Source organism: Coturnix japonica, chromosome 3, assembly GCF_001577835.2.
Source record: "Coturnix japonica isolate 7356 chromosome 3, Coturnix japonica 2.1, whole genome shotgun sequence".
Classification (NCBI taxonomy): domain Eukaryota; kingdom Metazoa; phylum Chordata; class Aves; order Galliformes; family Phasianidae; genus Coturnix; species Coturnix japonica.
In genome coordinates, this window is record NC_029518.1 from 1,450,139 (window position 1) to 1,476,344 (window position 26,206).

The following is a 26,206-nucleotide window of genomic DNA, read 5'->3' on the forward strand; positions in this document are numbered from 1 at the left end:
GAGCTGCACCCTGCTTACCTTGCCAAAGGCAAACCCTACTGCAGGACAAGGTCCTTTTCTAATAAGGGGGCAGAGGTCTTGCTGTGATAGGGGATGAGAACTAGCTTTCCTTGCTTAATAGGAAGTGGCTCTTCAAACTGGGAGATTATATATGGTGCTTTGGGTATCTGGGGGCAACAGACAGCGTGTAATGAGGGAAGGAGTACAATTCTGATACTCTTCTGACAACTCTTGTTCCTCCAATTCATCTCCTACCATGTATTCTTGGAAAACAAGCGATGATTCTGCAGTGTCACTATGTCCACTTTCTGTTAAAACAAACTTGCTCTGTTTGGGTCAAAAGAATCACTGTTCCACTCTGTTTCCCCACCCCTGGCCCCTAGTCCACGGCCTTCTGCCGTCATGAAGATGTTTTGGCTGTAGGCAAAGCCTGGTCCAAAACCTCTCCTTAGTGCTTCCCAAAAGCCTGAACTGTGTTCAGGGGGTATCACTGGCTGAGGAGCAGCCTGACCACACTGACTTTCAGAAAATGCCTCTCAAAAAATTACTTTTTCATTTGAGTTAACAGAATGCCTATCGTGTCCCCCTAAGTGGTGTCACGTCTGGCCACGCGGATGTCGAGCATACAGATAAAATTGGTGGTCCTGATGGCAGAGATTGTAACACCTCAGAGGGCCGTAGGCTGTGGTATCTGCCTAGATGTGGAAATGATGGCTCAGTGCTGGACCACAGTGTTGTCATAACAAGCAGCATTTAGGTCAGAGCACCTAAGTTGTACATGTAGGTATCCACCGGTATGCAAAAACAACTGTGAGCATAGAGAAATCTCTGAGAAGTGCAGATAATCGGTGGAAAATACAAAGTACTGAGTAACTCCTGATTTCTTGATTTATTTTTTTTTTTTCCTTTAAATGAATGATTTGTGTAGCAAAGTAACTAAAGGCAGCATTACTTCTGGGACAGCCAGAGGCTCCCCTAGGGGTAGTAAATAACAAAGAAAGTTGCATTGCAGGGGGCAATTTTCAAGCCTGTTTGGAGGAGCAGCAGTTTGTCTGGATGGCTTTTGCAGGAGGATGGGAAGGATGGTCGTATCTAAAGCCTTTTACCTCAAAAAGAAAGCTTGAAGTTTAATGAGACTTCTCCAGAAGTCCGAGGAATCAATGTAAAAGCAAGACAACACAAGACCAAGCCTAGGGAAGCAGGAGATGACTGAGGCAGAGAGGCATGGTTGGTTTTCTTTGTTCTTTATCTATATAGACCATATGGGAAGGGTACACAGAAGAAGAGAACACAAATTATCCTGGATGGAAGCAGCTCAGCTTTTACACTGTAGGAAATCAGCTGCAGTATTTTGCTCAGTTCTGAGCATCAGGAAGCCAAGTGATTAAAGTTGCTATGGATGAAGTCTAGGAAATACAAAAGAAACTGGATACCTTTGTAGGCATGCTTGCCTCATTTCCTGTACTACAACACTGTGTTGAGGACTCAGATGAAAAATATTGTTAAAAACTTTGTTTCTTGGTTCTGAGAGTGCATGGCACGTGCCAACTGCAGTGCAGGTAGCGTATCTGAGTGTGCTGGAAAGCTTTCTGTCAGACCACGCAAAGTCCTCAGAGCAATGGAGATAAAACTTAAGCGTGTGTGCTGCGCAGAGAGGTTAGCGGCCTTCGTTGTGTAGGTACAGCAAGAAGGAAGGAGCATCTGTAAAATAAAATGGGCAAAGGGGGAACTTCAGGGTGTTTTTTGCCAGATTGGCCATGCTGCATGAGGTTGGCCCCAAGCATCTCATGATCTGTCCTTAAAATGCATGTTGAGTTTCTTCATTTGTGACCTTTCATGATGAGCTATTTCTTCCAGAATTCTTTTGTTGTGAGCTTATGATGTGCTGCCTTTGAAAGCCCTTCAAGAGCTGGTGGGGCTTTTTTTAAGAGCATGGCGTAGTTCTCATGGTCCTGATATGACCTGAGCTGAGGTGATTCCTGTTTCCTTCTGTCTGAGGTACCAGCTGGGGTCACAAATGTGTTTTGTGTCGTGATTCTGGGGGAATTTCTGAGGGCCATCTTCCAGGCTCCACTTGGCTCCCTTGAGTTCCTGGGTTATGTGAGCTCCATGGTTTTTCCACCACTGTGGAGACCAGTTCCCTTACTCTTACCATGTGGGTGTTAGCCTTGGGGCTTCACTTGGCTCATCTTGCTCTTCTCGTCCCCATCTCTAATAGCATACCATGCGTTGTTTGGTGTCTGTGTTGACATTGGGAAAATCAGTGGAGCTGTTCCATGTCGTTTGGTTGGTCTCTGCACTATGGGGGTCTTGAGCACTCAAGACCACGCATTGCAGAGGCGGATTTCCATCTTGGCCACAAACTCTGCAAATGCACTGCGATCAGATCGGAGCTGCCTAAATACCGCCCTCAAGAAAAACACCCTGATGAGAATGTGTGATGCTCACAAAAGGTTCTGTTTTGTTTTGTTGCCATTGCAGTGACAGCTATATTGTGCGAGTCAAAGCTGTGGTTATGACCCGAGATGACTCCAGTGGGGGATGGCTGCCGCAAGAAGGAGGCGGCCTCAGTAGAGTTGGCGTCTGCAAGGTCACGTACCCAGAGGGCAATGGAAGAAGTGGATTTCTAATCCATGGTGAAAGGCAGAAAGACAAACTGGTAATAGAACCTAATTCAACTTTTTGTCTGTTCTTATAATGAGAATTATCCCGTATCTGATGCTATTGTGTTCTTGTGCAAGATTTAAAAAATAAAAACAAAAAAGGCATGTACAGCTAGAGCCAGATTGTACGAAGCAATCCTGTCCTCATCAAGAAAGCAGTTGAGTTGCCATCTCTCACTGTCTGGCCATCATGCTGCCACGAGCAGGTAAAAGGTGTGCAAAGAACCCCCCTCTGATTCCTTGAGAAAGGGCCTGCGTTTTTCTCACATCTAGCAGGGCTGTGTGAGAAGTGAATTGAAGTGTAAAGAATCCATGAAGCCAGTCACATTGCACTGGGTAATGCAGCGCAAGACTTTAAAAATGGCAATGAATTATTTATGCTGCGTGCTGCTCAAGGTTTGAACAAGCAGGGTGAGAATATGAAGACAAGTTGTCTCTTATGAATTGACGCACTCGGTTTCTTCTGGTAGCTGTTTATCTGAGGGGGGAAAAAAAAGACACTTTTCTTTCCCATACAAAGCAAATTAATAAAGCCTCTTCCTTATTTGCAGAGTCTGGTTTAGCTGTTGTATTTTGTTACCGCATTTTTATATATTCAATTCTTCTGAAATTCACTCTTATGAAGAGATGGGCTGGCTTAAAAATAGGCTCCCCGCACAGGCTCAGGAAGCTGAGTGCTTGGGAAAAAAGTGTATATATATCACTTTAGTTGGAAATGGCCTTGCTTTCAAAAGTTCTGGTGTTTTAAAGCTGTTTAAAGTGCAGCTCATCTTTTGTGTTACTGTTCTGCTTAGGATGCCTTTTTTTTTTTTCCCCCACGTTATTTTCAATCAATGCTTACAGTTTGGGGGGGAAACGGGGTAAGACTTAAATGCTGTTTCTGTTCTCTCTGAGCATCACCCTAGAAATGATTTCTGGCACAGAATCCTAGCTGGGCATGAGGGAGGAAAGAGAAGTGGGGGAGTGTAATAGCACCTCCTAAATCTGCCCCAGCGAAAAGTACCTACTCAGAGCCTAATAAAAAGATGAATGTGTGATGCTTATGAGAACAATCAAAGGATCTGGTGTTTATTAGTCATAATTTAGTAGGGAAGGATGTGCTCTCTACCAGCATAGCGCGAATCATGACTTGGCTTGCTTTTGGGTAGAGGAAGGCGCTAGTTGAGGCTGAAGTGGTGACATCTGTGTCCTCGGTATGGGAAAAGTGACTTTGCTCCTCTCCTTCTCTCAGGTGGTGCTAGAGTGCTTCGTGAAGAAGGACCTGGTGTACACCAAGGCGAACCCGACCTTCCACCACTGGAAAGTGGACAACAGGAAGTTTGGGCTCACTTTTCAGAGCCCTGCTGACGCTCGAGCCTTTGACAGAGGCGTGAGGAAAGCCATTGAGGACCTCATTGAAGGTACCAGGGCGTGTGTAAACTTGAAGTGTCTTCAAAGCAAGGAGATGGGAAGATGTGGGAGTTAAATACCAGTCCTTGGACTTGGAAGTCAATCTGGCGCTTCCAAGTGTGCCAGGCTAGCTCAGTTCAGAGAGCCGTGTCTCTTCATCCCTTAAGGAGAGAAGGGATTTAAGCCCAAATATTTTTTCATCCTGTCTGGCCTGGTCTGCCAGGATCTCACCCATTAGTTGTTGTGTGGTTATGACTGATTTTTTGATAGGCTGTGCTTTCGTGTTAGGGACAACAACAACAGCCCAGGCTTGCCTTTATGTGTAGCCGAATCCACTTACACTGAGTCTTTGTTAAATCAGCAGAGGATGAATTCCTGCACGAAGCTGAATTAAAACTTTGTTTTGTTTTTGCAGTAATTACTTTTGTCTGTGTCCGCTTGGCTGAATGGCTGTACTTGAAGACTTTGTTGTGTTTGGTGTTTTATTTTTTTCATCCTTTAAAAATGCATTTGAATTGCCCATGCTTTGAAGAGGTCATAAATTCTTCCTCTTCACATCTCGCTGCAATCAGTCATAATACAGCTATAACCCAATACTACTTGATTTTATTTACATGAAAATCAATTCTCTGATTTTTGAGCCATCCTGCTTTTCTTGCAGTGCCCTGTCCTTGCTTTACCATGTAAGTGGTAGCTACAGAGTGGGAATTAATCCCCCATGGCTCTTTCCTGCTTTGAGGAAGGATCTTCTCAACTACCGGTTGTTCGCTTTTTCCTGTTTATTTGTTGACCTGAACAAATCATGGCTGACCCTCTGCTTTCTTCCTGCTTGCTAAAACCGGGAAGCATTTTGATTCACAGAAGTGACATTTTATAGAAATGACACACGGCCAAGCAGCGTTCAAAGATTTTAGCTCAGTTGTATTGAGTGGTATTTTGGAGATGCACCCGGTGCATGGCAACTCCAGTTCTTTTTGATCCATTTTACAGTGGAAGTATTTAAAACCAAGTTCCTCTGCATCTCAGATACTTCAAAATCAGCAGCTCTATATTTATCACATTAACAGCACAGGCTGATCCTCATGAATGTGCTCCTACTTAACTTCCAAATAAGGCTTTCTGAATGAAAAACAATCACTGGCACGTGCACGCACAGTGTCAGACCTTGGCTTTCATTTGCTGCTTGTTTTTTGTTTGCTTCATCAAATTCAGCAGGTAATTTAAAGCAGGGCAAACCGCGTCTGAAGCTTCGCTTCATGAAATCACTGCTCTATCCAGCAGGTTATTTCGTGTTGCTTTGAAAGTCTGTTTTGTGCAGGAGTCCTGGGCAGCCTTGTAGGGAAAATCTAGATGTTTTAATTATTTTTTTTTAAAACTAATGTAGCAAACTGCCTGAATGTTTTCACGTTACATAGTGTTTTAAGTGGGCTTTCACACTTGGCTCTGCACATCTTTGCGGTTACGCAACTGAATGCAGCCAAGGCTGGTACAGTTTAGCATTATATAAAGTACGCTATTTAGGATAAATTTCCAGAATGAAGACGCTACAAAGCATTTAAATATTCTAGTTTAAGGATGGGGTGTGGCTGCAACCTAGTGGGATAAAGCATCTCAATGAGGTGGCACCCATGAGGTGAGAGGAGTTATCAGGGGCCAGAGATGTAGGATACAATATCCCACTTTTTCAGTCTTTTTTTATGGCAGTATGAATTTCAGTTCCTTTCAGATACATTGCTTATGTGGGGAAAGACGATTCTATTGATGAATTGCTGATAGCAGGGATGTTTACTGTATTTAACAACTTACAAGAAAAAAAAAAATCAAAAGCTTCCTTTTCAAAGTAAAAGTTTGTTTTTCAATAGAAAGTGATTTTTTGACCCAATTTTAGGGTTTTCTTGAGGAATAACTCATGAGTGGTTTCTTGACAGCTGAGGGTCTGGACCTAAGCACCGATCAGTGCGTAGCTTTACCGTTCTTCAGAAATGAAAGCCTTCTGCAACTGGAAATGCTGACTGCTATTTTTAGCAGAGTTAATTAGCATTGGCAGCCGTGTAGTTACATGTCAAGAAACACTTTCAGATTTTACCTTTCCAACCCAGCAAACAGCAGGTGGTTCTTCTTCCTAAAAAAGAGCTTTTCACATCTATCCAGCAAATAAAGCTGTTAGCCTCCAAGCATTCACCAGCCTGGTAATAATAACAATTGGAAAAGTTGCATGGGAGTGTCATATTTTTAAAAGCCTGCTTGTTTCTAGGGTCTACTACTTCCTCTTCAACGCTTCACAACGAGGCTGAGGTCGGTGACGATGATGTCTTCACAGTAAGTGCATCTCCCTTCTGGCCGTTCTCCTTTATGATCTTGTTTTACATGGTCAGGTTTGAAAGGTTTAAGGGTTCGTTGGTTTTTTTTTGTTGTTGTTTTATTACCTGGGTTTGGCTTCCGGCTTTAATTGCATTTGTTCAGTGGGTGTGTTTTATTTGATGGAAGCATAAACCCTGCAGAAGGTAAACTTGGGTTTCTCTTGGTCTCCCATCGCCATGTGAGAAGCACGACAGAGCAGAGCAGATGTTGTCAGGGCTGGAAGTGAGCAAATAATGTCCCTCCAGTTTAACACGCCATGGTCTGAGTGGTTCTTCTCCATACAAAAATAAAGTAGGTAGCTGCGTCTTAGGTGTGCAGTCAAGGAAATGAAGTTCTGAAATATTACCTTTATTATGGGGAACAAAAGTCAACCTTGAAGGCGTCCTGTGTGTATGTGAAGGTAGAAAGTTCATTGACACATGAGCTACCCAGCCAGCGGTGGCTGAAGGAGGAGTGAGTTCCTCATATTGAATTTATGGTGATGTCCAAAATGTGTTTTGGAGCTTTTTTGAAACAGGAGCACCTACTGTCCCTGCTGCACTCAAATGCTTTGAAAAGGAGGAGGGAAGAAAAAAAAAAAACACAACCGAAACAGTGACCATGTCAGATGAAATTGTAATCTGATCGCGGATATTCTGTGTACTGAAAAAACAACGCTCACAATGAATACTTTGTTTTATTACGCTTATTTACCTGGCTCTACTCACAACCCCCCTTCCTTACACGATAAATGCGCTCGTTGTGTGGTGCAGGTGGGGGTGGGCTGCCAGGTGGGACGTCCTCATTCAGGTCCTTTTCTTTCCTCTAGGACACCCCTCTGCACCTACGGGGGGAGCAGGGCAGGGCCGAGGGTGGGGAGAAGTACCATCCAGCCAGCCAAAAGGTGTCTTTGAGGCCCAAGTGGGCTGGCGCTGGACAGGGCTTTGTGCAGTGCTCCAACCCAGCTGCTGGCACGTCATCTGGCCAGTCCTTTTGTCATGGCTCCAGAGGCAAACAGCAGTCAGGGTTAAAAGGTGACTTCCTGTGCTCGGCAGCAAACCCATCATTAGCAGCTGCTTCCCAGCTACCTGCCAGGGGTGATTTATAGGCACAGAGCTGGGGGAGGCCCCGCTGGAGCCAGGCCAGTTTACCAGTTTGTGCTGTTTCGTCCCCAAAGCGGGGCACTACTGTACTTGTCAGGGTGAGGATGCTCCCTGAAACACACCTTGCATGGGCATCCACATGCCAGCTCTCACTGGGTGAGGCACAGAAATGCAGTGAAAAGCAGCCTGCAGAAAGAGCAAAGGAGATCTTTTTTTTTTTTTTTGGCTTTGTTGGGCTGAATCTCTCCTTTCACTGTAGTAAAGTTCTTTGAAGTTCTTGGCTTGCCGTTTATCTGGGAATCCTGGTAGATGATGGTGGAGCCTGAGATCTGCATAAGCCAGAAATAACACACCCAAGCGCGTAGGGCTTTTAGACTGGAAGAAATTAATGTGTAGTGTTTTTTGGGGGTTGGTTTGTGTTTTATTATTTTTACCCTTCTGTTTCATTCTTTCTTTACACTCCTTTTAAACATATATATGATAGTCCAGTTGGTCCTCCTTGCCCAGAAAATGTTTATTGCAGCTCTCTTGTAAACGCCACAGCAATAGATCTTTTAGGGTTTGGGTTTTCACTCTGTTTTAAAGAGAAAGCACATTTGCTCTTTTTATTTCCTAAGGTAGTTATTAAAATCCTTGCAGTCCTCCCCCTCTCCCACACATGGATGAATAAACTTGACTGCGTGCGGCAGAATTTTCAGAAGCATCTGCATGATTGAGTCATTTAAGCAGTCATTTACGCATCTCTGAAAATCCCAGCCGCTGCCTCCAGTCCTTGCTGCAAGGTCCTGCCTCTCCTTGAAGAAGATGTTGCAATCTGTTCAACAGCTGCGGTCCAAAATTGGAAGTGGCTTTGCAGATCAGTGCTGCAGCTCGGGCAGCGGTACCCTTATGCCCCTTCTTTATAGTGCACGCTCCCTGGCCATCGTTCTGAAGCGTGGATTGCATCTTTAAAAACAGGGCTCTGCCATTCGATAACTCCGCTGTGCTTTAGATCCGTAGTGATGAAAGAAATCAGTACAGCCCTCTGTTCTTAGAGCCCTACCTAAGGGAGCAGAAAGCTGAGGTATATGGAAGTAAATGTCACTGACTTTGGGGGGGAAAAACACTAATTTCTGAACTGAAATCTCCATTTAGAAGTTTAACAGTACATAGTTGTGTTTCTTTAATTCCAGATCCTCAGTAGAGCGCATAAATGTTTTCCATATGTTAGCAAATAAATTTCGCCTGTCTTGTACATTATAAATCGTCCTCTCAAGAGATGCAATCTGAGTAAGACTAGCCATCCGCTCCGTCCCTGCTGGGGGAAGCATTGTCTTTGCAGCAGGCTGAGATTGTTCTGTTTGTCTTCATCCATCCAGCTTGCATCTTCAGACTTCTTTAATTAACATTCACTTTGCAAATACCATTTAATAAGGATGGAATAATTCTCTAGATCCTCGGCCGCAGAATTTGCTGTATAATTGAGTTCTTCTGCAGATTTTTTCCTTAATCTACACTTTTACTTTCAATTACAGATAATAATCCCACATGACCATGAAGTGAAAAATGTGAAGTGAGTCCAAGGAAAGAAAGGTCAATGTCTTCCAGAGTCTGCAGAGTGCCTGAAACAATCTCTTTTTAGCAACCCATCCAAAAAAACAGAGGTGTTCGTTCTGAAACCCTATGGCCAGTGCAGCTGAATTGCTACTCATGTGTTTTTCAGATAAATGGGCAGCGCTGTGCCTGCTTTAGTGCTAAAGACAAGACTCCCACTGGCAGGAGGAACTATGGCTCCTGTGTCCGCTCTGCTTTGGGAACCTAAAAACGACTGCAGTCCTCCTTTGGTTTAACAGGGATGGGAGAAAAAAGAAAACACAAAGAAAACCAACCTTGCTGTGTTTCACAATCCTTTTACAACGATAGCTGTTTCCTGTAATTAACAGTGATTTTAGAAATCCTAGTGTTTGTTGAAAGTGAGACATTCAGACTTTTGCAGATGATCTAGAAAAGCGTGGCTGAGCTACAGGCTTTGGTTCATAGACATCTAGTCTCAATCCACTGCTTCTCATGCAAATTTCCAAAATCCTGGCTAAAAGCTCACTTGCCTCCTTTCTCCAGAAGCAGAACAGGGCAGATGCTCTCTTTCTTCACTCAGGGGATATGGCCATACCTTGCTGCTACCAAGTCTGCGCGTCGTTTTCTCTCTCCTGTGGGTAGCCAGCATCCTGCTGCTAGGATCCATACCCGCAATCTCCAGATGTAGACTTCCCCCACAGAGCCATGTATTCAGGGCAGCCCCACACCCCTCACACCCCTTTCCTCAACACAAAGATGTTCCTCTGTTGCTCAGGGATGCTGGAGCCAGGAAGCTTGTCCCACAGCTTGGATGCTGCTGGCGTTCATTGCTGGGACAGACACGATGCTGGCGGTACGGGTTGTGGCAGATGTTAACATTACAGCTCTCCTCGCATCTCTTCTGGTTTCATAATTAAAAAAACAGATTTCTCCCTGCTGCCTTTCCATGAAACCTTTTCCCTACTTTCATCTCCCATGTGGGCCTCAAGTGTGTTACAGCCTCACTATTAAAATTTATAAGATTTACGTTAGTTAGATAAACACTAAATCTAACTTTTCTTGCTGGCTTGGTTGTTTCATATTCAGATGGTTCTTTTAAAGAATGACTGTAACTCATTTTCTTTAAAGTACACGCATAGAGACCCAGCCCAGTTACTTTGGATAGCTACACTAGTGCATTTTTGAGTTCTCTGTGAGGCTGGAGCATCCCTCATCCTACCCTCCCATGGAAAATGATGTTGCTGAGTGTAGAGAAGCACTGAATTCAAAGATTTATTCCTTTCATGAGCTGCACTTGGGATTGAGAAGCAGCAAGAGCCTTCAGTTTCCTTTTTCTTGAGGCTAAGATACAGTAACAGAAAGGAAAGCTGCTTTTGGAGCGGCGGAGCTCTGGATGGTAGTGGTGGGGTACAGTGCTTAGGCTGTCACTGCAAGCAAGGCAGCATTGATTGCTCTATAAGGCCAAGCAGAGTGACTGGGGACCCATCACAGCAATATAGTCAAGTGGCACTACCTGTGGTATTCTTGCTTAGCAGTGCCCAGATGACAAGGGTTCCATGCTTCTAGCCATATCATCTGGGCTTGGAGCTGATGTTGTAAAGCACAGCTATTCCAGTTGAGATTAAATATATATATATAGAATCAGAAAATTATGAAAGTTGGAGAAGACCACTAAGGCCATCAAGTCCAACCATCAGTGCATCCTCACCATGCCCACTAACCCATGTCCTTCAGTGCTACATCTGCCCTTGAAGAGCTCCATGGGTGGTGACTCCACCATTTTCCAGGGCAGCTGTTCCAATGTATTACCACTCGTTCTGAGAAGAAATCTTTCCTAATATCCAACCTCAACCTCCCCTGGCACAACTTAAAGCCATTCTCTCTCATCCTATCACTGTTAACCTGGGAGAAGGGGCTGACCCCTGCCTCGCCACAACATTTTTTACCCCTCTTTTCCTCAAGTTGACTTTGGGTGAGTTTATGTTGGTCAGTGGGAACAGTAGCACTCAGATAGGTTTTCTGTAGGGAGAATCAAGTGGGGAGTTTTTCTCTGGTTGACAGGTCTTCATAGTGGTGTGCTTCCCCCTTTCCTTCAGGTCCTCCAGTTTCTTTTAAGTGATGCTGGAAATTAACCCATTTATTTCTATTTGTTCTACAAATACAAGCAAGTTCTGCTTGCTACAGTGATCAGATACCCGAGACAGAGATGTCACCTGGAAGGGCAGCTGCTGTTTTCTTCAGTAGTTCAAAGCCACACAGAAGTGATGACTGCCCACCTCACAGAAGTTGTCAAGATACTCTATACATATGATCTGATTATTCTTACATATCTTGCAGGTTCACAGTATGTAAATGAAAAGCTTAGATGAGCTGATAGGAGAGATAAGCAGTAGATAGTAGATAGCTTCCTTTGAAAGAAGGGAAGGGGGACACAGGACTTCTCAATTTCTGCATTGCCATATTGTTTTTATTGCATTACGTCTTGCTCTCAGGTCAGTCTTTAAGGGGTAAAGCTTTCTCAGACCAGAAATGTGCAGTTCAAGGCGATTCTCAAATGCACTGAGTCTTTAAGACAGTTTTTTTATCTCCTTTTTTCTTTCTTTATCTCCTCTTTATCTCAACCTGTATCAGGCTGGTTGTTTTCCCCCACAGGCACCCAGGCCCCTTGCAAGGTGACCTGTTGCTCCAGCAGTTCCGGCTGGAGGAAGCAGTCCCTTCAGTGAATCACAGCCTGCACACAGCCCCTGCAATTTGGGACATGTGTGTGAAGACTGGCAAACAGCATCCGTTGTTCAGCAACAGATTATTAAGCAGATAATATCTGTGTCGCGCTCCCTTGAGCCTTTCTGTCCTGTAGTTCTCTGTAGCTAATTAGAGTGGCTATGTGGATGTGTCAAGCTCCTTTGCTGAGGGTAAGCAATTCCTTTGTCGCAATCCTTTCTCTTAAGTTCTGTTTTTATAGTGTGTTTTCTGGCTCCATCCCATTCCCATATACAAACGTAGTTGGTTCTGCACTGGGATTTGGATATATCCTGCAGGAAACCGAAATGTGATCTTCTCCTACAATGGAAGTTTCCTTTTAGCTGCATCTTGCCAGAACTTGTGTTACAGTTGGTGCACCAGTCAGGGATCCTCATGTTCAACTTGCTCCTTTTCCCTTGGTCAAGTGTTTACAGGGGAGATTTTTGTTTCTTTCTGGTTTTAGCACTCCTTTCTTCTTTTCCCCATGCTTAATGATGATGGGGCGGGTGGCATATTTAAGTGTACCAGCTCTTTCAGCATTATCCTCGCTTTAATTCTTGTGTTGCACATTACCAGGCTTGATTTCACTTAAGTGATCTCCCAGCTTCCAAAAGCCTGTTTCCTTGTAATATATGGTCCTTGGAGGCTTCTGGACGGGAAGGATATCAGCAACCTGCCTGTAGGATTTGTTGTCTGAAGGTGAATGGAGCAGTGTACTGCCAACTGTAGTTTGTAGCTAATGAGTTCTTGCTCTGAGCGTGTTGCAGCATCACTTTGCACTTGCATTCAGCCAGCTGAGTGTTTGTTTTCCAAAGAATTAATTTGGCTTCATGGTAATATACTGCAGCTATGTGATGAGTTAAAGTATGAAGCTGTTTATGAGCACATTCCCTTCTAATTCTCCCAAGAAGTAAAGGAGAAGTGTGCAGGCTGCTGTGCCATCCAGAAGGGCAGCGAGTGTGTTGAGATTTGGCCTTTGGGGACAGGAACACACAAACAGCCCAACCTGTACCACATCTGGGCCACATGTGTTTCCTGTCGGTGCTGTGCGGTGGTCAGGGTGAAGCAGGCATTTAATGGGAAGATTTTGCAGTGCAACTTTGCAAAATGAGTCTCTGGCCTCTGATTTTGGCCTTGCTTTTGTTCGGCTTTGGTTCCTCAGTCATTTCTTTAGCACTGTGTAGGGGAGCATAGGTGAGGGACTCAATTTGAAGCAAGAAACCCAAAGGAAGCCTATTTGGTTCCCCAAAACTTGAGCATCAGACCCAAAACTGCTGGCAAGGAACACAACTCCAGTTGGCTGCTGCAAAGCTGGCAGAGCGATGTGAGGCTCCTCCTGTTTGCCAGCACAGGGAAGTGACCCCAGAACTGTCCCTATAAAAGAAAATTAATCCTTTCCCAGTGTTTTAGCTCCTGCAGGGCCAGAGAAGCTCTTGGCTGGACCAGACTTCCAGCACCCTGCTCGTGTCAATCCTGCACCGCCAGTGGATTTTTTGATGCTCTGTAGAGCAGCTGGTGGAAAACAGCCTGAAGAGCTGGTGAGACTCCCCACACTTTGCTTCTCCAGGCACTTTTTGTACTGGTGGCTGAGTGGGGCTGATAGGAATCTCAGCACCAGTCTTTGGAAGAGGGGCTGTGATTTCCACACAGTGCATTTTGAACACAGGCAGATGGGGTTGGAATCCCATTGTCTCATGCAATGGGTATGGGCAAAAAAATCAAGAAAAGAGAAAAAAAATAAATCAATGTAGAGAGTTGGGGCCACTTGGAGCGTGCACCCAACTTTTGCTAAGTCTAACCATAATTTGGTTTTGTCCTCTGAATTTAGTTATTTATTTATTACGTTTTCTTGGAGAGCTCACAAAGAGAAAGGAGGAGTTTGGGAAAGCTAAACAATGCAGTTTGCTCTTACACGAGGCTCCAAGAATGATTGCTCCTTTAAAGCAACAGTCTGCATCATGATGCTGCCCACACCCCCAGGCTTGTGCTGGTTTTAACTAAGAATGCAAAAGCCCTGGGAGCTCATTGTGGAGCTCTGCTTGGCGTGGAGATACATTATAAACAACTGTATCTAAATAGCTGCGTTCCCTCCCCTCACCTGCCTAATGTGTTTTGCCAAAGGTCTGCTTTCCCTGCATCTTGTAAATATTTTATGAAAATTAAATCAGAAGTGATTACAGCGGGCAGTTCATCTGTCTCTGGTTCCGTTTGCAAGGAGAAGGGAAGGCAAAAGTCAGTAAGTGCCACTGCATTTTTAAGCAGAGCCTGACATATTTACAGTGCATGCGAAGAGGGTGTTTTTAAAGTTTGCATCAGCTGTTGGGTTCTATTTTAGTGATGGATTCCAGCTAAAATAACGTGGATGCTCAGAACTGTGTGAATAAATGACCCCTAAATGACTTCTTAAGATACCATATCCATCTGCTGTGGGAAGTCTGCATTCAACTGTTTTTCCTCTCTGTTTGCATCTGAGTGTGTTACACAGGAGCAGCGTGCCTATGAACTTGGAGGCTGCATTGTTTCATCTGTACATAGAAAAGATGCGAATTATGAGACCAGAGGCTCCAGTTCTTGCAGCTAATCTCATTTTTGTCAGCATATCCCTTTATTTTCCTCCTACCTGGGAGTTTCTGCACAGAGGAGCTGGGACTCAGTGCTAAGTTATGTGGTGCCATCTGTTCCTGGCTGCCCCTGGAGCTGCACAGGCTCTCACCATCCTCTGTGTGTGCTGCTTAACACCCACCAGCCAAGCTTCGTTCCTTTATTTCCTAGCATCCACATCAGCCTTCTGAAGGAAAACCTTTTTGGCAGTGCTGGCTGCGATAAATTCCCTTCTAGCACCTGAAAACAGGGAGCCAGTGCTTCCCTAATTAATGGCAGCCATGCTGATAGCATGTCAAAAACTGAAAACTTCAGGGAGGAGCTGGGAGCTGCACAGTAATGAATCAAGGCAGTGATCTGCTCTATCCAGGTCTGCATCCTGCTGTGAGGTAGGGCTGCCTTGGTCTGAGCTTTTCTCTTATCACATTCTGCTTTTCACTTTGGAGTAAGTAGCTGATGCAAAGACATGGCGTGGAACATCAGCTCAGTGGTGGAGTTAAGGGCAAGGTGAGAGATTCCATATGGGAAGGAGATGTCCTGTAGGTGCTGTGTGGCTGTAGTCCTTCCTGAGCTTCCGCAGGCTCTTTTAAATGCCTGCCTTTGCAGAGCTGTGTCTGGTGCCTTGTATCACTGGTGAGCAGCTAAATGCAAAAGTCTCCCCAAGGTTTTTCCCATAGCACATCTGATTGCTTTATCGTTTTAGCTGTGTTTGATTCGCTTGTGTTCATTTCAGGCCTCTCAGCGAGTTGCTAAACCACATCTGTGGAGCACGCCGAGCTGACCGGCAATGCCAAGAGCGGCTTTAGCACGAGCTTAACAGAGATGATCTCGTGCACAGAATCCTTGTAAATGCTCCTCCAGGTTTTGCTGACTTAAGGCAGTGCAGCCACTGGGATGTTTCTGGCACTGAGAGCCATAACCATGAAAGTTAAAAAAAAATAAAGGTAGCAGTAAAGCGTCTGCCTTTAAATACACAGAGCATATCCAGCGAACGGAGAAATGGAAATCCTTTTCTAGCTCTCTTGAATAGAGAGAGTAGGCATTAAGACAGGAACTGAGTTTTGATCCTCCCCTCTCTGTGACACGCAGAAGTGCTCTGTCTCTTTAGGCTTAAGAATGAAAGCTAGAAGGGAGAGGAAAGAATTGGTCTTGCAAGATTAGATTAAGGGAGTTCTGAGAGACCGCATTTTATCTTAATTTCTTTGGAAAAGTGGAGGTTTCTTTGCCGTGCATCCAGAATAGCTCTCAGACTTCCTCTTTGCAAAGTTCATAAACAGTGGAGGCTCTGCAGATAAACCTCAGCTTCAAGCACAGGTCTGTAGCTTTGGCTCTCTTTACCATCCCGTGGACTTTTATCATTTTTCCTTTCCCTAATGATAGTGCAGCTGTGTTTTCCCTTTTTCCAGTGAATGGGGAGGGCTGTGCATGATAGCACTGGGGCACGTGAGCAATTGTACCAAGGCAGAGCAGGCAAACAGCGGGCTGCTTCCCTGTTTTCCAGGCTCATCCTCAAGCTGTGACTTGGTGACTGAGTGGGGCTTGTTTTCCTGGGGATGTGAGATGGCAAGTGTCTCCTCTTCAGCACGCACAGGCTTCTCACAATGAAAGCAGGAGCTGCAGTGGGGAGGTTGTGCTGCTGAAGTGTCTGCCTTGGTGAAGATGAGACCCACCACGTTCTGTGTTTCCACGTGGGCTGCATTCAGAACCCCTCGGGTGGGAATGATTCAGCAAGCAGACCTGCTGCAGAGCAGTCTGTGCAATAGAGAACAGGTTAGCTCATAGACAACTCATGCCTCAGAAAGGCCAAGCTGGCACAGATTTTCAGTTCAGAGCCATTACTTGCAAAACGACATGTTCAACGCTGTGATGCTTCTATTCCCCATCGCCATCTCTTGTAGCTGTAAAAATCCTAGCAAAAGAACAAACCGTCTTGTTTGACCAGCAATTATTCTTGACAGCAAACTTGCTGTAGTTGGCTGAGGGCATTTGTGGAAGCTGCAAGCAGCGGAACTCTCATAAATTCCCTCAGGCAACTGATTTCTGACGAGCTGCTTCATAATTTGGTGATGAACCATTCTTTTTCCTTGTCACCCTGGATATTGCACTGTACAAAGTGAAACTGTTCCATGAAGCTCTTGGAGGCAACGTGATCCATCCAGATCAGTAGCTGGGGAAGGGGAAAGCTTTTTTTCTTTCTCATCAGTATTTATGATCGATACTTATCTCAGAATGTTACTTAGGCACCTGATTAGCCGGCTGTTCTTGTGTAACAAATCCATTTAAATGAGAAGTAAACTGCAGTAAATTATTAACGTAATCTTCTGCACTAATGACTAGGTTTTTTAAATTGAATGAGTCACTTCTTAAATTGTGAGAGGGAAACAGGGACCAGGGACGCTTCTTTCTTTCGTTTTAATGATCACAGTACAAGCATTTGCATGTAGAAATGCAGTGTTTTTTCTCACAGCAGCCATATCACACATGCAGTACTTGTGCTCTCTCAGATTCGTTGAGCTCACTTGCAAAAGGAAATGTGCAGCGCAGGTTTTATAAAATTACTATTATGGCCATGATTAATGATTTTGTTATCCGAGCAGCAAAACCACAAGACTTTGCAGCCACCATAGCAATCGCAATGCTCCAGTACGTGCCGCACAGAATTTGCTAATTGAGCATCGAGGGCATGTTGAAACGGAGTTTCTTTGTGGACTCACTGTTCCAACTGCTTTAGGTTTGGGTTCATTTCTCTTCTGTGGCTACTGGGCATGTTTTCAGTAGTTTTTTCTCTCTCTCAAAAAAAAACAACAGTGGAGCCAGATTGGTTTCAACAGGCTTTAGAGGAAGACAGCGTTTCTCTTAGAGACCAATGGTTTGGACATGTTTTTCCATCAGTGAAATAGCCTGACTCTGGAGACTGTGTGCTTTCTAGATTTATTCCTGTAAGCAAATGTGTTGTATTTGGGTGACCTGCTGAAAACCCCTAATGTCTTCCCCTCTGTCATCTTCCCCCAGATTTTCACTGCTGTGGTGGTAGCAGAAAATCTTAGCCAACACAGTCTTGTTGTATGGGACAGGAATTGTGTTCTGCTCCTATCACAGCTGAAGTCCTTTCCCTTGAGGTTGAGTCTGACTTTTACCAGTCACCGAGTTCAAATTCAGTTACAGTTGAGTAGTAAAGGGAGCACCACAGCTTTCAGGGCTTGAGCATCTTACCTTTGATTCTTGGTCACTTACTTTCTTCTGAGAGCTTCTGTATGGCTTCTTGAACCACACTGTAACTATGGGATTTATTTCAAGTCCTTGCTTCTGTCTGAACCTTATCTGAGCACGTTCCAATGAATGTCTTGTGTTCTCTTCCAGAGGATGTGAGACTAATAATCACTTCCTACTCTCCTTCCACATGGGACTCGCAATTCTATAGACTTCTTCTTTCCCATCTTTACATTTCCTTCCATTATCTCTTTTCCAGGGTGGAGAGAGCCAACCTCTCTAATTAGCCAGTATTCAGAAACCATGTATCTCACTGTCCTGGCTATTGCCCTGGGAGCTTTGCCATGGTGGCAATACCCTTACGAAGATTTCAGTGCTTCTTGTTTGTTTGTTTGTTTTAATTATTATTTTAATCTGCTGATGAGCTGTTATGGAGCTGCTTGTTTTAACCCCGAGATCTGTTTTCTCAGCAGCAGTAGTTACTTCAGAATACATCACTGTACATGGCAGATCAAGGTGTTCCTGTTAGATTGCATATTAGTGGCAATTAGAGTTTGTTGTTGTTTAACATCTGGTCCTTTAGCAATATAAGATTCTCAAGCAAGTTTTCAGGGTCAGCTTTCATTTTTACTACTCTGAATAACTTAACTATCATGAGAAGGTTTTATCATCGTGTATCTTCAGCTTATTTATGAGTAAGCTCACTGGCGCAGATGGAGATCTGGGGGCTTCGTCCATGACCTTCTCGTTCTTCAAGCCATTCATTCATAAGTGTTGAGGGCCTTCTTTTTTCTTCTACCAAAGTTTGGTGAGGGACCTTTTTGGAAGGCAGCAGTGCTGATTTCAGCAGAGTCAGCAAGATAACCCTGCAACCAGTTGCCTTCAGCCTTGTCAACCTGCAGGCAGTGCAGACTTTTTTATGGAAGAGTGAACAGAGAATTAGGCTTGGATATCTTTCTACCTTTCTTGGTGCTCAGAGCAAGTATTTGCATTGGAACACTGCCCCTCTAATCTGAGGACATTGAATGTGGAAGTGAAGCAATTTTTAATATGGTTAAAGCAGAGGCCTGAGCCACAGCTTCTTTGGTATGCTGCAAACAGGTTTTGTAGCCATGTTGACACATGTGGAGGAGAGGCTCAGTTGCCCTGCTGGCTCTGAAGCAGATGAAGGCGTGGAGCAAAGGGTAGATAATGATCCAGCATGATACAAATCACTCCAGCCTTTCTTCCAATTGCCTCTTGCAGAAATATGGCTTTCCTCATGGAGCCACACATGCACTTAGCACACAGCATGCTCTGTGGGGGCTGGTTATAGCCCCCAGCTGTCTCACTAAGATTATCCAGCAGTTATATCCAGTTCAGGACTTCTTTCCATCTAGCAGACAAGAGGGTTTCAGGCCAACATATGCCACCTACTCCAGTTGAGTGAGTTTCCCAGGCTTCTTTCTGTTCACCACGAGCGCCCACAGTGTAGCTGGAGCATACCCACAAAGGCTTGTCCCAGCAGGGCTCTGCTGCATTTCCACTGAAGGGTCCTGCTGGCACAGCACCATGCTAAGTCCTTCTTCCTTCTTGGCTCATGGCAAAGTTTAACTTCAAGAGAATGCTATAGGGCAAAACTACCTGCAATACAGGGCATTTGCCATTCTGTTCTAAGAAGCTGAAATTAAAGCTCTGCGTCCAAGTCTGCACCACACGCAGTGCTGCAGAAAAGTACTTGTAGGAGGGGGCTGTAACTAAATCCTAACTCTTGAAAGGTTTTCAAAATAGCCTGGAAGCTTGATATTATTTTGAAGAACTTGCTTGTAGAAGCTGCTAATTTTGTCTTGAGGCGTCTCCAGAAAGTGCTAGATATAGTAGGACTTGAAGTTACAGGCACAAAACTTAGCTCAAACCCCAGGTGTGAATGCCTACATCTAGTAAAAAATGAACTCCAGTGCAGTTGCACTTTGTAGGTGTTATTAGTTTAACTTAAGGCTTATTCTAACTCTAAATACATGATTTTAAAATAATAGGGGGGAAAAAAAACCACAACAGCCTCACATGAATTAAAAGTCAGTTCACAAAGGGTGAGTCAGCCATTCAAAACTCATCCTGCTTGTTTTACTTCTCAGATAACACAGTCTGACTTCACATCACACTGCAAACAGATCTGTGTATTTGCTTTCGACAAAATAAGGTGGCAGTTCAGTGCTATACGAGTCAAAGTGGGTCGACAAATATTTTGTGTTGTAATGCTTGAAGGTGTGTTCACCTTTGGGCAGCGTCTTGCAAAGAGTTGTTTTGAGAATAAACAAATAGCCACAGTGACTGTTTTTGTCTTCTTGGATTAAGAGACATGTTCAGTAAGATTCATTGAAAAATAATGTTTAGAAGAATAATATTTAGAGAGAAGGTTTTTCAGGTAAAGCCAGTCTTCTGCCATTGTTGATATAACCACCTTTCCCTGTTGAGTTTGTATCTCCACCTGGTGTTGTGGCAAATGGGAACCTCTCCATTGGGCTTGCCTTAGCTGCAGCATGGGTTGCTAGTTGAAAAGGGTTGGAGATTTTTCTTCGTTTGTGGCACCAGTGTTTTTGGAATATGTCATGTTACAGCTTTTCTGTCCATGGGCAAAAGGAGCCATCAGTGGGGGGGGGATAGGGGGTTGCTTAACAGCTGCCCTTTGATATTTGTGGTGAAGTAAAAAAGTCTAAACAATCAATGGAAAGCATTAATGGGCCTGAACGTCTGGATATTGGATATAAAATACAAAGGTTGCATCCGAAAGTAATGCCTCCTATTTTGTTCACTGTCTGTCTTGATGCTCTTCAGAGGCAGATGTTGATGGGAAGGAAGGGCTGTGAAGAGGGGGTGGCTAAGATTGGGTTATCCTGCTGTGCATTTCTGCAGGAAGATAAATAAATATGTTAAGAAGCTGCATGTATCGGCAACACCATATTATTACGTGGTGTTTTGCCCTTTCATAATCATTGTTGTGGAGCAGTACAATTAACAAACCTAAAGAAGGTGAGCATGGTGAGGCCGGAATGTATAAAAATACAAGTAACGTTCATTGTACATTAAAGATTAGTGACAAAAGGAGAGGAAAAGCCCTAAAACTTTTAAAGGAAATCTAAGCATTTAAGTTGCCTGCAATGAACTGGAATTCACCATTTGGAGAAGAATGTTGAAAGAAGTTTTTTGACTTTACAGTATTCCTGAAGTCAAAAACACCAGAATTTCTGCAGTCCTGAGTGCACATCAGGACATAAAAGACAGCATCGTTTGAAGGAGTTTAAATGTGTGCTTCAGAGGTAGCTTCCAGTGTGACCATTCACCACTGTGCAGTGCCTAGTACAACAAATAATGTGCCAACTGTGTATGAGTGGTGTTAGTGAATATGTCACCGGTGGGCTGTGGTATACTTAATTTTTCCACTTGTGTGGCAACGTGTTTTATGGCCTGGCAACAAACCTGCTTCTTTCAAGAGTTTTATGTGAAACCTGATGAAGCCGCCTGCCATCAGGTGTTGCCAGTACCGCAGGTGTGTGCAAAGTCAGTGAGTAGCAAAACGTCTCTTTTAAGACGGCGTGCTGTAACAACTGGACGTATTACAAGTTTTATTTCCCCTTTCCATCTCTAACAGAACGCAACAGATAGCTCCTCCAACTCCTCTCAGAAAAGGGAACAGCCTGTGCGAACTCTGGCTTCTCCAGCATCCTGTGAAAATCGAAGAATTTGCACTCGTGGGCACCTTCATGACCATTACACCTCTGACCACTACCACCTAGAACAAGTAAGGCACTTTTCACCCTTAGGACACAAGGGGCTGTCTTTATCATAGTTAGATAAGTCCTCACAGCATATGGTTGCCCCCACCACCAAAAACACTCAGAAAGTCCTCACTCCTTTCTCCATCTCTGACAACTTTAGCTTTAAGTGGCATCTAATTATTAAAATAAGCATATGTTTACACTGATTTAAAACGTCAGGTCTTTCCTGTACTTAAAAGGAGCTCACAACCAAGAGGGAGAATGACTTTTTACATGGTTTGTTAGTGAAAGGACAAGGGGGAATAGTTTTAAACAAAAAGAAGGGAGATTTAAATTAGATGTTAGGGGAAAATCTTTCTCTCAGAGTGTGGTGAGGTGCTGGCACATACTGCCCAGAGAAGCTTTGGATGCCCCTGAATCCCTGGAGGTGTTCGAGGTGAGGTTGGATGGGGCCTTGGGCAGCCTAAGCTGGTGAGGGGCAGCCCTGCCCTCAGCAGGTGGGTTGGAGCTCGATGGCCTTTAAGGTCCCTTCCAACCTAAGCCATTCCATTATTTTTCATTTCTACACTCAAACAGCTTATTAATCTTTTTTCCCTCTTTATCTCCATCCCTGCTTCTACAGTCAGTACCACGATCCTACCGGCACGTCAACTTTCCAGATGACGATGAAGAAATCGTACGCATCAATCCTCGGGAAAAGATTTGGATGACTGGATATGAGGACTATCGCCATGCCCCAGCACGAGGAAAGAACTTCGATCCTGATGACATGGACTCCTACGTACGTTTTGCCAAAAGCGAGTCCTCAAAACACGAGTACACTTATCCTTACGTAGACAACTCAGACTTTGACCTGGGTGAAGATATCAAGGGTGCTGTGATAAAGACTCAACCTGTCAAATTCAAGCCCAGACGGAAGGAAGATGGTGAGAGGTCACGGTGCGTGTACTGCAGGGACATGTTCAATCATGAAGAGAACAAACGGGGTCAATGCCAGGATGCTCCAGACCGCATCAAGACTTGCATCCATCGAGTGAGCTGTATGTGGTGCGCAGACACTATGCTCTATCACTGTATGTCCGATCCAGAAGGAGACTTTACAGATCCTTGTTCGTGTGACACCAGTGATGAAATGTTTTGCCTCCGGTGGATGGCCCTTATCGCCTTGTCTTTCATTGCTCCATGTATGTGCTGTTACTTGCCGCTTCGGGCTTGTTACCACTGTGGGGTCATGTGCAGGTGCTGTGGTGGAAAACACAAAGCTGCTGGATGACTACAAGTGAGTTCGGTGTGTTATGTTTTTCCTGTAGTTCGGGGAACACATTGGTTTCAGAGCATTGAGATCACTTATTTTGATGCAGCCACTGTGCCCAGCAGCATCCAGAAACCACCAGTTTGGATCATCTTACATTTGATCGTCTGGGGCTCACACTGCATTGATTTGCTCATCAAGTGTTCTAACTAACTAACGTACAGCATAGACTTTTGTATTATTAATCTGTAATCAAACAGACTGTCTTGTACATGTTTATATTATTTTTTTTTTCAGTTAAAATGAGTTTAAGAACTGCTTTAAATGGTGGTGGATTGTAGAACATCTCCAGGTTGTGTCCGTCTTGCCTCTGCTCACACGATACCATCAGTGCGTTAGCAGGTTTTGGCATTTCTCTAAGCGGGGTGGTATAGTGAATGAGATCTCACTTGGAAGATATTTTAACTTGCTGTCAAGTTATTGTGCGTATGGAAGGCGTGCTAGTAACAAACTTGTACCACAACACAGTATTTCTGTTGCTGGTTTTCTTTTGTTTTGGTTTTTATTTTTTTTGTCCTGTTTTCCAAAGCCAAAATAGCCATGTAAGCTGCAGTTTCTCTTCTAGAGTCCATCGTCATTTCCTTCAGCAAACATCTTAAATTATTTCTCTGTTCTTAAAGCTCTATGAACGGAAAGCAAAGCTCAGTTACCACAGTCACATAACCATTGAGAAACTGGTAGTTCTCCTTACCTGTAATCATTTCAGACCACTACTTGAAAGGGAAACTTTAAATGTTAGTGTTTTCTTTTTTCCCTAAATAACCTTGGAAAAATAAAACTGTGTTTTCCGAGTTCTGCCCAAAAGAAGGGAACTTTTTCTTTAGACAGCCATGTAATGATTTGAGTACAAAACACTACAGTTCCAGATGAGGAAAGTTGTTGTTATGCAAAGAATTATTAACAATGCAATGTCAAAAGCACTATTGTAATCCACAGCAATTCTGGGGAAATGCTGCAAGTGGTGGATTATACAGAAAACAGTATTTGTTTATTTCTTTCAGTATACGTGAGCACAAGAACACACGTGTTCACAGTAGAAACTACATTTAGCAATCTAAACAGATGTCAAAAATCCAAAGCGAGGATGTTAACCACCGCTTTCATTTCCTGACCTACGGTTCTGATTCTCCGGATGCTCACAGATGTCCAAAGTAATGCATATGCAACCAGCATGTATAGGATTAATCACAGGAGTCTTTGCAGGAGCCAGACCGAAGTGTCTCCCTCACTTTCCCCTCCCTGTTTCACCACCCAGATTTATCGAGTGGATGCATACGGTGCATACAGCGGGATAAAATTATTTTAATTATTATTTCTTTTTTTACATGTCACGTTGTCTTGTGTACAAGGCTTGTAATTAGCTGTGGGGGGGGGTGGGGGGAGGGGAAAAAAAAAAACAAAAAAGAGTATTTTTCTAATATATTACAGGAATAGCCAAATAATTTTTATTGAAAAAATTAAAAAAAAAAAAAAAAAGATTTAGCGCAGTGAGTTCTAACTAGCATAGTACAATCCGAATACTTTGAGGCAGCTAGGGATTGGCTTGTCAAAGCTGGCACTGCTGTTCCTGCCATAATTTCTTTCTGCAGTAAATTGCCAGTGAGCGCATGTCCTTTCCCTCCCTCTATTGCACATTGACATCAGTCTTAAAAGAGAGGATTTTGTTTTTCTTTTTTCTTTTTGCCAAATAAATGTAAAAGGAACGCTTGCCATTTTTCGTTCTTGTTGGAATGTCCCAACGGTTCCTCTGAGAGTTAATCACAGCTTTTTAGTAGACCATGAACTAAGTATGCAACGTGCTTATACACTATAGAGTTCGGTAGGCTTAATTTGTAGCAGTTGCTGGGGATCTTTTGGTTGGAAAAGAAAAAGAATGATAATGCAAAAGGGATGGAGTGTTAAACTCTCGGTGATGCGTCTGGGTTTGCTGAATGAAATATAAATATTTTGTGCCTAATAGCAGTTGACAAATCTCTCAATGGTGTCTAGTAAACATCAAGCCAGCCTCGAGAACTAGTTTATGGAACAACCTTTTCCTTTTATTTCAGTTCTCGGAGTTGTTTCTTGCAAACAAATATCTGTAAGATCTTCTCTCTATAAAGCACAACACTACAAAAAAAAAAAGATCTTACAGTTTTTTGTCCGATCTTGAAGTGCCCCTATTTATTTAAGTAAAGCAGACATACTCCAAGCCTTTCTGTATGTCCAGAAATAAAAAATAATAATAATTAAAAAATAAAAATAAACCCTCCCTTGTTATTATTAAATTTTTTTTCTTCAGTTTTTTCCTCCCTCCTTCTTCCTCCCTCTTTCCCTGTTGGGTTTTTGTACTACTTGTAGATTTTTGCCGCGCGTGTTATTTGGTTTGTGAAAGCAGTGGTGTAAGGGCACAATGATAGAAAATGGGTGTCTTTTTGTAAATATTCCTCCTTACTTTCCACACTGCTGCTGAACAGTGTGTAGCGTTCTCCCAGTCAGCTTTGCAATACTGACATCAATCATTCGAGAGAAATTATTCAGATTTTATTTTTGTATCTGTGGTAACCAAACATTAACCAAATTTGTTTTCTGTCATGAAAAAATGTTTGGGTTGGTTCGGTTTGTTGGTTTTTTTTTTCAAGCTATCGCTCACATTAACAAATTAAAGTGCCTGAAGCCTCATCATTATTGTATCTATATACTAAAAGTTAAAACCCTGTTGTATTGATTTTTATAAGCCTTTTTACCTCTGTGTAAAAAATATATATACAAGTGTATGATGTACATTTTAGTTCTTAACTTCTTTTTTTATTGTTTCTAATATGTATGATCAGTGTAGCTATTGCTTTAAAATGTACCATGTAAATATAAATACATCATATCAAAACGATGCCTTTGGTTTGGGGGTGTTTTTCAGGTGTGTTTCTAGGAGGGCGGCCTGTAGGTCAGCCTGCCCTGGTGGCCATGACAGTGACTAGGCCGTGACAGCGACTAGGCCCTGATGGCAGAAGCCATGGCACATTTTCAGTCCTTTTTTTCCTCACACCTTGCCCCAAGGAGCAAGAAGAAGGGGGCTGGGTGGCCCTGTTAGCTCCTAAATGTGTTTGCAAAACAGTCTGAGCATTTCTAGGTGCACTGGAGAACCCTGGAGGGATCAAGAAACACAGCTCGCATCCCAGCCGGCCATGGAGAGGCTGATTGCTGGAGCAACTTGGTGCGGGCTGGCAGGAGGCTTCAGAGAGATGCACCCCAGCAACTCCACCTGCCTCAGTGGGCATTTACACTGAAAGAAATAAAAGGAGGAACTCAGTTACACAGCTGGAGCTGATTGACTCAGAAACCAGGGAAAAACAGTGAGTATGCCTGGTTGCATTGCAGCTGTTTCCAATGAGAACCAGCACCCTGCATGTGGCTTTCCAGTCACAGAAATCGCCTCAGTGGCTGAATCTGTCCCAGCTTTGCTGAGATTCCGAGTCTGTTCCTGCTTTATATTTGTATTTATGTATTTCTGTAGGTGTATGGTCATAGAATCATAGAATAGCCTGGGCTGAAAAGGAC

General features: G+C 43.7%; 1 protein-coding gene across 2 annotated transcripts in view; it reads left to right on the forward strand.

Moving 5' to 3' along the window:
* SPRED2 (sprouty related EVH1 domain containing 2) overlaps window positions 1-25,538 on the forward strand; it is a 49,508-nt gene extending 23,970 nt beyond the window's left edge. For both annotated transcript variants that reach the window (XM_015856534.2, XM_015856535.2), the window contains exons 2-6: window positions 2,482-2,659; window positions 3,895-4,063; window positions 6,307-6,371; window positions 21,231-21,380; window positions 21,980-25,538. In XM_015856534.2, the coding sequence (XP_015712020.1) occupies window positions 2,482-2,659; window positions 3,895-4,063; window positions 6,307-6,371; window positions 21,231-21,380; window positions 21,980-22,630 (1,213 nt within the window). In that variant the 3' untranslated portion in view covers window positions 22,631-25,538. The remainder of the gene's footprint in view (window positions 1-2,481; window positions 2,660-3,894; window positions 4,064-6,306; window positions 6,372-21,230; window positions 21,381-21,979) is intronic.
* The last annotated feature ends 668 nt before the right edge of the window (window positions 25,539-26,206 follow it).